This window comes from Megalops cyprinoides, chromosome 18, assembly GCF_013368585.1.
Source record: "Megalops cyprinoides isolate fMegCyp1 chromosome 18, fMegCyp1.pri, whole genome shotgun sequence".
NCBI lineage: Eukaryota > Metazoa > Chordata > Actinopteri > Elopiformes > Megalopidae > Megalops > Megalops cyprinoides.
Window position 1 is genome coordinate 5975228 of NC_050600.1, and position 12168 is coordinate 5987395.

The 12168-nt window shown below is 42.7% G+C and overlaps 1 protein-coding gene across 1 annotated transcript in view; it reads right to left on the reverse strand.

Moving 5' to 3' along the window:
- LOC118793407 (collagen alpha-1(XXV) chain-like) overlaps positions 1–12168 on the reverse strand; it is a 165605-nt gene that overhangs the window by 64456 nt on the left and 88981 nt on the right. Inside the window, exons 3-4 of the mRNA XM_036551577.1 lie at positions 10302–10346; positions 5088–5095 (exon numbers count right to left, since the gene is read on the reverse strand). Coding sequence (XP_036407470.1) covers positions 5088–5095; positions 10302–10346 — 53 coding nt within the window. The remainder of the gene's footprint in view (positions 1–5087; positions 5096–10301; positions 10347–12168) is intronic.

Genomic DNA, 12168 nt, shown 5'->3' on the forward strand with positions numbered 1-12168 from the left:
TAGAGAATAAGTTATTAAAATGAAACAAGTCAGGCCTTGCAGTTCTAACATCTCGGCCAATGTCCTCTGCGGCTATTATTATTCCAAATCAACAATTTAATGGGCACATTTTTGGAGACAAAAATATGAGACATTAAAACACTGACCTTTTGCAACCGGCTGACGAAACTCATACAGTATACATCTGGCAGGCTTTTTTATGGCTTTATCCTGACTGTAAAATTCTGCCCTCTGCTCTGCTAATGCTTGGTGTTGTTATGGAGGGTCACAGCTTGTTAAGGAGATCATGGAAAACACCGAGGTGATGAAGGTCAGTAAAATATGGATAATTGCAGTGTATGAAAACACACTTGTGAACCTCTAATGGAGGATTGGGGCCTAACAGAGAGCAGCTGGAACTGCTGTCAGTATGGTGTAGCAACTGTCCCCCGCAATGTTGCTCTGGGAAATGACTCCCTCACCTTAATGAAACACAGCACACACACAGCTGCTACATCAGCAGGTACCCGCTCCTCCCGGGGTAAAAATATACAAGGCCAGACACCAACAACAGCTGAAAGGAGTGTGTGTGTCTATGTGTTTGACTGCAACTGTGTGTGTGTGTGTGTGTGTGTGTGTGTGTGTGTGTGACTGCACTGTTATGTACATGTGTAAGTATTTCTTTAATAAGTATATGTAGGTTTGACTGCTTTTGCGTGCGTGTGTGTGAGTGTGAGTATGCGTGCATGTGTTATGTAGCTTTGAGGAAACTCTTATTCCAGTGTAATGCATATTGTGCCTGTTTCCTTGCATGGATGATCCTTTATGGAGTCATTACAGGATTATCACAGACACCACAAACACAGTCCTGGAATGCACAGTCATTTTGCCTTTCCGCTCACTGTCAGCACGAAATGTGACAGAATAGCACGCAAGACTGGGATATATATTTTTCCATCCGTCTATATCGCAAAATAATATTAAGCAAACTTCCATAACACTGCATCATTGGACAAAAAGCTCGTTTGCATCCAGCATTCATGTTTTACACTGCAGAGGGGAGAAATGAGGATGTTTCACCAAAAGAACACTTAAACACATTCCAAAGCAGTAATTTCCAGTTCCACACATTTTGGACTATTATGGTTTTAATATCTTGACTCACATAAATGAATAAAACATTTATGAATTTGGCAAGATGTATATGGCTTTGCCTTTGAGGAGCCTGTATTAATTTCTGAGTTTCTGCGCTGCATAAATATTCTAGCAGGCTCCAGGCTTTTCAAGGAAAAAAAAAAAAAAAGAATAAGAAAAAATAGTCCATTCTGGCAGTGATGAGGTTGTGTCATTTCTTATTAATGAGCCTGGGTAGGAGGAGAGATTGTGACCATTCCTGTGCCTCAACCGTTCCTTCTCTCTCTTTTCCCCTCCCCTTCATGAACTCCTCTGATTTGCCCCTGGTGGGGTGAGTAGGCCTGCACTGCCCTCACGCTGCTCAGACCCACCTCTCGTTACAGCTGCAGTCCCTCTGAATGGGGCAGCAGCCCTGTCGCGGTGTCCGTGCCATGCACTAACCTGCAGGACTGATGGGAGAGGGGTCATGCTGAAAGTTTGTGTGAGTGAAGGCTGTTCATCAGAGGGGTCTGTGGCAGAGCCAAGGAGAGGCCTGAATACACAGAATCACTGCAGCGGCAGGAGGTGCCCCAAAGCCTTGGGGAAATTAGTGGGATGGCACGAAGACCTGGGCCCATTCAATGTGAGGCTGGCCTACGTCTCAGCTGCAGGGAGGAGGTTCAAAGAGGTGAACACTTACACGCGCTCACATGCATACGCGCACACACACACACACACACACACACACACACACACACACACACACGCGTGCGTGCACACACACACACACACACACACACACACACACCAACACAAGCACACACATGCACACAAACGTGCAAGTGCGCATGTATAAATACATACGCACACACACACACAAGCACACACCCACACGCATGTACACGTTCACATGCATCAAATGTCCTGCTGAGATGCTCTGTCTCAGCCAACGGCTTGCTCTCTGCAGTCCTGATGTGGCAAGCCCAGCTGCCATGAGCAATCTCTCAGAGCAGGAGCACGGGCGAGCCGGGTGGAGAAGGGTTAAGTGGATCCATTCTTCCTCAAAAAAAGGGCCATCGAGGAATGAAAGTGAAGTCCAGCTGGAGTATGTTTTATTAACAGGTGCACTGAATTATGCATGAGAGCGAGGAACCGGCTCCTGAGTGTCACCCGCGTGTCTGTAATCCCTTCAAGACAATTGCATAATTCATATGCCATGACAGATCGTCCTCTCCAACGTCTCAAAATCCCTGCAAGAAAAGGTCCCTTCCATACCAGCCTGAGCATGCATCAGGGATCTGGAAAAGAGCCCCGTTCATTACGCCTCTACGGCGGCGCCTCTGCATTTTTGTAACATGATCAAATGAGCCGGTATTCTGTGCAGCCACGCTTGCCGTGTGAAATATTAACCACGGCATGGGGGGATACAGTATCCAGGATGTGAGTGACAGGAAAGGAAAGAACATCTCTTTCTGCAGTGATTTATGCTCCCTGTGCATGCTTTTTTTTTTTCTGTTTGCTGTAGGTAGATTAGCGTGTGTGGACTGCCGAATTTTCTTTTCCTAATTCCCTCTCCAAAAGGTATAGTGGTAACACAAACTCGGACACAACATCATGAGAAAGGAAAGGAGTATATTATTTACACTCACAGCATTGCCAGAGCATGCTTCAAACAGGATTCGAAGCATTGTGCTACAGAAAGCACCTCTGTATTGATTTAGCATCCTTTCATTGTATTTCCGTGTTTTTTTGTTTTTTTTTTTTAAATCTTGCTGTATATCGGTAATTAATGAATAGTTTAGCATAGTACTCAGATGCTCCACGCCAACACAATCTTTCCAGCTGTTCAGTTCTCCATTGCCCATTTCCTAGTGCCGACTTGCTTTGCAATCCTCCTAATAGCAGATGCTGAGGTGATACATGAAGAAACATCAGTAAATGATTGGGACCAACTAACATGTCAAGTTCAGGCTTGAGTGAATCCAGAGAGCTACACATTTGCAGATTTTTTACAGTCAATAGCATCCCTAACAGGCTGCTTGCCAGTCCATGCCTTCTATTGATTCCAACTCAGACCAACCACTGGAGACACCCTGAAGCTGAAGTGAGAAAGGGATGGCTTGGAAAAGACTTTCAGACATATTAAGTGTCGCCAGTGTTCTGTGGTAATTTCTTACTTGGATTATCGTAGTATAGTTCCTGCATAATCATGTTGAATTTTTTTCATCCTCTTCCTTTGTAGGTTTGATACTCAGGCCAATTATTTTCACTTTGTAACGTCTGAGTGAGAGGCAATGCTCAAGAGATTACACACACCATGCTTTTCCAATGCAATCCAAAGACTGGAATAAGCGGAGAACAGTCATGACATTCCCCATAAGCCATAATTACTTAATTGACAATCATCCTCTTGCTGGATAGGCTAAACAGTATGACAAATAAAAACTGAAGCAAGAACAGGAAAGCTAATCAGTATTCTGGTCTCTGAATTGCAGAAATTAAACCCAAGGAAAGATTTCCAAACTATGTGCAAATAGTCAGACCAGATTTTGAACCACAAAACACAGGGGGCCCCTTTGAATTTTACTGAGCTGATGATACATTACATGATTGACAATGAATAGGAATACACTGCAGTAATTAGGGCCAGTGTGGTACAAAATAGAGTGTACAAATTATTCAGTTATTTGCCAATGTACCAGGAAAGTTCAACTAATATGCATGGCGGTATTTTCCTAAAACCCCCAGGGAGGGCATTATAGGGGGAATCGCAGAGATGAAATCACTTTATTACCATTTTAAAAAACATGGCATGAAATGAATAATTTATTTTGGTCCACTTTGTCCAAAAAACAAAAATAAAAAAAAAAAGTTTTTTGTGAACATCAGTGACTCATGCGCATTTCTTTCTATTAGTACACAATGCAACGCGCTGAGACATAATCACATCGACGGTGAAAAACAAAAACCCCACGCTTGTTTATCGGAGACGGAGACCTTGCTTGCCTTGCACTGGCCGGTGGAGACGCACGCAAACAAATAAAGTCATCAAAGCGTGACCGGCCGCTCTCTGAATGCTAAACGACTCTTCGGCAGAGTGCTAACTGGAGCATGGCCCTCGTTTTCCCATAAAACGGAGTCACCCACTGGCCCACCTTCGCTCGCCGCAGAATACCTTCAAAGGCTTAAAACAAGAGTTTACCCTTACCGAAAGAAACGCCGTTTAATGGCTTTATTGCCAGAAGTTAGTGCTTAGCCTATGAGTGTGCGACCGCTGAGGGTATTTCAGCTCACAATGCAGACCTGCTCTGGGGGGAGAACAGGAGACCGACCACCTGCATTCACTTAAAAGCCTGACCCAGGGAGCCGGGCGCTGGAAGTCAGAGGAGGCAAAATGGATTAGCTTACCACTTTTACGGCTCGAGGGGCACATGCTATCATACCTATTTAATCAACCCGTCTTAAAACTCCATAAATTATTTTAACAGAGCACACAAGGCCCGACTGACCCAGTCCTCACCACAGCCCTGTACTGTCAAACCACTAACCGTTATATATAGGGCCTGTCCTCATCTTTGGAGCCCACGAGTGTTCCATATGCCCTATGATAATCTGTGATTGCTCTGTGCTTAATGAAGTGAGACATGCTTCCTGGTGGAGGGATAGACAACAAATATATCTTGGTGCAGAGGTTATTGAAAACTGTGTTCCTTTTGAGGAGAGGAAAAGCACTACCATTAGGGAAGCACAGATAAAAATATATTATTTTAATCAGACGGTCAGATAATCCAGGTACAGCTGAAGTTTTTAATAAACCGCAGGCAAATATTAGATTTGAGATCTTGAGAGTCAGACACACACATTAAAAATATATCAGTTTCTGTGGCTTGCTGACTTGTGGTGTTTCAAGGCTTGGATCTAGTTAAAATATTTACCTTCAGAAATGGCTCATTCATACTGTAAAATCACAAAGGCTGAGATGCCAAGGTACTTACAGGAGGTCCTAGAAGGGAAACAAAAGAAGGAAAAATTATTACACAATTGAAATACATTATTATTTGTATACATGCATAATGTATTACATGTTAATAATATTCAAACACCATGTTGTGATGACTGTGGCCACCTAATACACAGATTGGGTATGTGACAGATATGGGTAAGAGACAGTTCCCATTGATGTCCCCTGAGCCACACCAGTCTAAATATATGCCTTCTTTGACACAGGGCGTGGAGGTCAGCATAAATAAAGAAAATGCCACTGCTTCCGGAACCTCTGATTTCAGCGCTCCCACTGTACCGGAGTTACGTTTCTGCTGAACAGCAAAATTAGGGCTTTATTTATACCCCTGGCATTTAACCTTGGCACAATGACAGAATGCTCATCTCTCATCCTCTTACTCCTCTGTTTGCCAACAATGAGAAGGCTGGTCACATGACTTTCATTCCGGAAGCATCTCCGGTTTCATTCACTACAAGGGTTGCCCGCTTGTTAGAAATCTCTCTCTGTCTCGCTCTCTCTCTCTCACTAACACACACATGCAGACATGCCTATATGCACAAGAGTGCGCTCACACACACACACACACACACAGACACACAGGCGCACACACACACACACACACACACACACACACACACAAGCCTGCGTGGTGATGTGGGCATACTTTTCCAATTACCACGCTCAGAGGGATCTGGGCAGCATTGCTCCAGGACTCTATCAAAGGCCCTCTGAATCAGTTTGGATATTTGGGTCTTATTAGGGGAGCCCAGCTGCTCCACCTAAAGCCAGTGGTTTTTTACGAGGCTTTTTGGTCTCTGCTTACTTCAGAGTAAGGTAAAGTGCAAATGGCTCTACCAGCTGCACTTCGGAGACGTGCATTTGATGCTTTCAAGACTGCACTTCGATCGCATTGTTTTATGGGTCGTTGAGTGAGGCTACTTATTTTATATTACATTGCTTTTTTTTTTTCTTTTTCTCGCTGGTTAAAGTGAGTTTTCATCTGCTGGATGCGAAGGGTAGGGGTGCCTAAATAGGTGTGAAAGAAGGACAGGACTATGGAACAGTGTAATACGCCTCGCTCTCTACCATAGAACATCATGATTTGGCTGATGAAGAAGAATGGGCTTTATAAGGGTCTAGACAGTTCTACAAAGCTAATATCGATCACATTATTGCTCCCCCCCACACAGAATAGAGAAGCCCAGCATATGGAGCTATAACTGAAGGTAGATATTTTTATCTGCTGGGCATCAAAGTCAGGCTGGGACTAAGCACTTGTGGTTTTCTGATGAAATAAGGACAAAGTTTCTTCAACACACTGGTCTCTACATACTAATGACTGATTATATGAATGCTCTATACATGTTGCATACCATTATAACCTGTAAAGCTACAATGGATTTTTGTGTTATATATTTCCCAATGTTAATAATATGAACATGCAGTAATGATATTAGGCTAAGAATACTCTTGTGGTTTAGGAATAGTATATAGTTTAATACTGTAATACAGTGATAAGCCAGATGTGTTAGCACTCGATCACTTTCAAGACAGGTTTATCAAGGTTATACAATGATTGTTGCAATGTCAGAACTAACTAATAACAACCCTTGGAGAGTTTTTGGTTGCAATGCCTTTAGCACTGCTATTATAAGAAAAACTATTGTGCATGTAATGATAGTTTTGATTTTGATTTTACTTCTACAAACCACCAGCTCAATTAATTTGTGACTCTTTACTGGTGTTTTTCATGTGTTTTGTTGGGTACCTCATTTTGTTATTTACAGTATGATGTCATCACGATACCAAAGGTCACTTTTGTCCTATAGTACCCTCTGACAAGTATGCCCCATGTGATCTGTCAAGTGACAGTGTGAGCCATTATCACCTTCTATAATGACACCTAGGTATGTCACAATGCTTTACATGAACAGCTGCAAGAGCCCTGGCAACTGATCTATTTCTTCTCAAAACAACAACTGTAATCTATGTCAGCATTTGCTTATTTGTGTAAGGCAGTTCAATTTGAAGTTGGACTAATGAACTTAACTTCAATCGGCACGCAAAGGTGCCAATGCCTAACATAACAGCTCTTACGATGATGATAAACGTTAAAAAAAAAAAAAAAAAAAACAGAACAAAGTCACCCACGGAGTGTGTGGTCACGCTGCACATTTTTAAATGTTTTATATGAAAAGGCAGAGCCCCAGGCTCGCCTCCCAATGGGTCATTCACAGAAAAGCACAGTCCACCACTGTGGTCCATGGCTGGAATCTGCAACCACCAGACCAGTGTGTGGCAGACTGAACAGGTCATTCCAAATAACATGCCCCCTTTGCAACCAGTTCAGTGGAAACATCAGTGTTCCAGACAAACTTCGCTTTGAGCAATTCTTTTCTGGGTAAACACCTTTGGGTTTTTCCAGTAATATTTTTTCCATACATAATTTTTTTTCTTTATTTTTTTCCCCCTTCAAATAACTGTTTTTGGGCCCAGTGTAACCAGATGAAAGCATGATCTGGTAGTTCAGACAGACAGCGGATCTCTCTAAGGGGTTGGGTTTGCTCAGGATGGAAGCATGGCACTCATGCAAGCACAGATCAGGTGCGGGATGTCCTGTTTGAATTTATTACTCTGTAAGTACAGTCTTTGGGCCAGAGATGAAAGGTGGTCTTCAAAACAAACTCTTTTCGGCCTCATCAGTCATATGCATGTTGACAGACTGAGAGGAAAAACTCTAAATCTACAAGAATCTAAATGTGAAACTGAATGTAAACCCACTACCTCTACTGTGGCAAAAACTTTATGGACCAAAGGTATGCTGTGTGCTATTTCATGTAACAGGCAGGAATTTATTTATGATGTCTACAAATCAAAAATCACTTCTTCACATACATCATTGGAGTCAATGATTGCAGTGGCTTCATCCAGCATCTCCTCTGTCTCCTCATGGTAGAGTAACTGGCCTAGACATCTATATCCGTTCCAGACACACGTGTCAAAGATAAACCTTCGACAACATGCTAGAAAAGAAAAATGGGGGACTGAGAGCTGACATGCATTAACCAACAGCTGGGGCTCATTGGTGGTGGGGTTTGGTGTGTGTCCCAGGTGTCCAGGGAGATCTAAGGCCTCAGAAAGTGACAGCATTTCTGTTCTGCTGCCCAGCAACCTGCAGTAGCAGCTCACATGTGGCAGACCTGGCCAGCTTCCTCTGACCTTACAACTTTATGCCTGCATGTTCTAGCGAAATGCTACTATCTGAGCATTGAAAAGCATTGCCTCTGTGTTCATTTTCCTCTGCAGTTTCCATGCTTACTTAATGCCTGTTTCCCCTTTTGCAAACCCTTTTTTTTTGGAATTGCCAACTGCACATTGCACTTGCCTCACTGAATCCACCTCTGCGGTCATGCAGGAGTGCTGAAGTGAGACGGTACAACCCTTCAACCCTCCATCAGACGATGGCTACTTTTCCCACCACTAAGTTGCACAGCGCACCACAGCGAAGTGGATCACGGTTTGGAGGGCTGGTGCATCACCAGTGATGTCATGTGTACAACCTGCAGGCACGTGATGAGTTGCGGGGTGCCCCCGAGTGGCGAGACGAGGAGACCCTGCCAACATACACACCCCTACCCTGCCAGTCATTGTTGGCAGATGCCTCAGCTGGGACTAAGCCCAAGCTGCAGGGTTTAGTCTGATAGTGTTATCTTATTTGGGGGCATTTGGAGCCACTGTGGCTCCGTGTTTCAGGTTGACTTGCTCACTGGATTTTACTGAAATTCTCCATAGTCCCTATAGATTTCTATCAAACACGTGCTGATTCTGAGCTGATCAGTAACAGAAACATTTGGAATGGAGTTAAAACCTTGTATAAACTGTTCCATTATAACAGAACTCACTCGCAATCTTATTAGAATGGAACATTGAGCTGCTGGCTAAGACATTCCTTCTCTCTTTACATGTAAATAAGGGGAGGACAGGCTCGAAGCCAGACCGCAGCGTTCCATGTCTTTTGTTTAAAAGGAAAGGCACACACTTGGTGCCATACACAAAATTCAAAATTCATTTGGACAAATCAAAGGGGAGAACCTGAAACAACAGAGAACTTTCAAATAAGGCGTCTCTCCCTGTCTCCCTTTCACTAAATGACATTAAAGCCGTCGTTGGAATTACAACGGTAATACCGGAGTCTTTTCAGTTTTTTTTTTTCAGTAACAGGAACAATGTTAATTGCCTTTGCTATAGTGTAGCTACCAGATCATGGCACTATCCTACTGAAAACAGGAATCAGATTTTTTCAGTCATTCCAATTTTTTAAAGACAGGAATACCTTTGTTCCAACGAGCTGGCAGTTCGGCAGCAGCAGCGTCTCATGCGTACAGTACAAGGCTCCAATGTCTATTAGCTTTCCCTATTAGCCCCTGCCGCATTATGAATTCAAAGTCTTATGATTTATATGTTTTCCTACCATTAATTAGCTACAATATCCTTTTCACAGCATACTATCATAGGGAGTAAAGCCACAGACACGGTCTCCCCAGAAGAAGCTGGACAGAGCTGAACTGGGCTGGCGGGCCAGCCAGGAGAGAGAATCTCTCCGGAGGTCCAGGAACTTGGAACCAGCTGTGACAGGATACACGCCCAAACTTTTCAGTGGGCAAATGGCCTGCACTATAACAGATTTACTGGGAAAATTAGTACTACACTCTTATTGTGCAGTCCACTGTAGTCATTAAGAGGGGTTTCTTAAAACTCAGGAGACATGAAGTCTGATGCCCTGAAACCTTTAATGTAATGCTCACATCTACTCAGAATCTACCAAGGAGAAAATATATATTAATCATTCTGCACACGATCAAATATCAAGATTTTGAATACTTTTTTTTTTGCCATAGAGTCAATTGCAAACAAAAAGAAAATCAATAAATAAATACATAAGTAAAAAGAAAATCATTAGTGATTTTTGAGACATAATTTTTAAGTGTCAAATGTAGCCTTAGTGTAGTATACTGTATAAGTTATGGTTTTATTACTTTGGCTCAGTCTCCTCACTTAAAACAAGAAAGTCTGAATATGCTCTTTCAATAAAACATATAAGACAAGCACACCTCATAAATACCCTCTGTGGTTACATACAGAAAGCACACAGTGTAGTCGTGTCAGAGATATTAGGAAAATGACCTACACGTGTAGGGACACTTACCAGGTTCCCCAGGTCTCCCTCGTCTTCCTCGTTTTCCTGGTGGGCCTGTTATGAAAAAAGAGTGAAAATCTGTTAATTCAGTCAGCTTTGGTGTTATACATATTCATACATATTGTTGTATATAAAATGATGTTATGTGTTGTAGTATGCGTTTGTATTTCATGGCATGAGAATTCAATTGTCCAGAAGCCTCTTCTTCAAAATACCATGCTTAAGGTTTCAGTGAATCTCAAACACTGCATCAGACCCGGATCTTTTGGTCCTTGTAAGAATATCTAAGTTTTATTTAAGTATTTACAACTGTCTCACCACAAGCATTCTCCTTTTGGTTTTGGTTTATTCGGCTCTTATTCTTGCTCTTATTTTTAATTTGTTTTATAACAGTCATTTTCATTTAGCTCTCCCCCGTGCTTTCCATCAGCAACATCAGTCTGTTATTGCTCAGTCGGAAGAGTAAAACGATTACACGCATTGTTAACTTTTACATGCTGGGAACCCAGCTAAACTACACACTGGAAGTCCCCGGTGCTGTCCAAGCATTCGGAGAGCTGCAGCTACCGAACTTGAAAGTAGCGATTATGAAGGGGGTACAAAAAGTCATTTGAGAAACTAGCAGCAATGAGAGTTTTATGTGACCATGTATGTTTTAATGAGTCTGTTGAAAGACAGGTAGGCTATTTTCAAAGGGAAAGGGAGCCATTAGAAACTTATCCAAGGCTCCAAACTAACAGCCGAGACCCAGAAGACAAACTCTACAGCTACTATAGCTGGGGTCAGGACATAGAGGTTAAACAGTGCTTTTAGTATACTGATGTGAGTATGGCGTTAAATAAGGTCACATACATGCATATCGTTCACATAGTTTTTATAAAAGATACTAAGAACATTAAAATCTGTCCAAAAAAGAACAACAAAATTATGTAATTGCTGTTGATATTTTGTTTCCAGCCTAAATACACTTTACAGCTTACAACCGTATTGCTTGGAGTTGAAAAGTTTGTGTGTGTGGGATCATTAATTCTCTTCGTTTACTGTATTGGCAGGTTTGGATAGTTTTTACCATAAAGGCTCGGGGGCAGGACAAAGTAAAACCATGTGTACCACACTGTCAATGTGTCCAAAATACAGAAAAGGAAACAAAAAAGCATTTCAGTGCCTTTGGATCGTACGTCTGGGGACCTGAAACCCACGAGGTCGGCCTAATGGCTCAGAAACATCCTTTCCTTCCCGTGTTCTTTGCACATGCCGTACCACAACGTCCTGCAGGGATCCAAAAACCATTCCCTCACATGAATCTTATCACTATCCCCCTGGTGTTGCCGATTATATCAGAACAAAAGACGTTCCAGAGCTCTGTCCTTGCCGCTGATAATTAGCCAGATTCAGTTTCAGCAGAAACCGTGTGAACAAGCGCCACATTAAACCTCGCTCGCTTATTGCAGTCTGATCCTGCCAAAGAGTGGTGTTTTATTATTTTTGTGAAGTTCAAGATGATTAAAGTGAGAGATGTACGCAGCACAGTGGCCTGCAGAGAGAAGGATGTAGTGCTTTAGCTGAGTCTGCCATTTGCCAAGGTGTCATGTTCTGCAGTACTGCTTTATGACATCGTCTCACGATTAGCACAACGATGAGCACGATGAACCCTCACCCCCGTCCATGCCCCTGGACTGAAACCAGCAGTTGCGAAAACAGTTGATGGCTTGAGCAGGCCAAATGTGCAATATTACCATGGTAATTGCTCATCTGAACCACTACCCCCCCACCCCCACACCCTTTGCTTATTTGCGGGTGTCAGCCACATTGCCTAAGCATCTTACCATACTGTATTTACTGACTGCCAGCCACTGCATTTTGTATTTGTCATTCA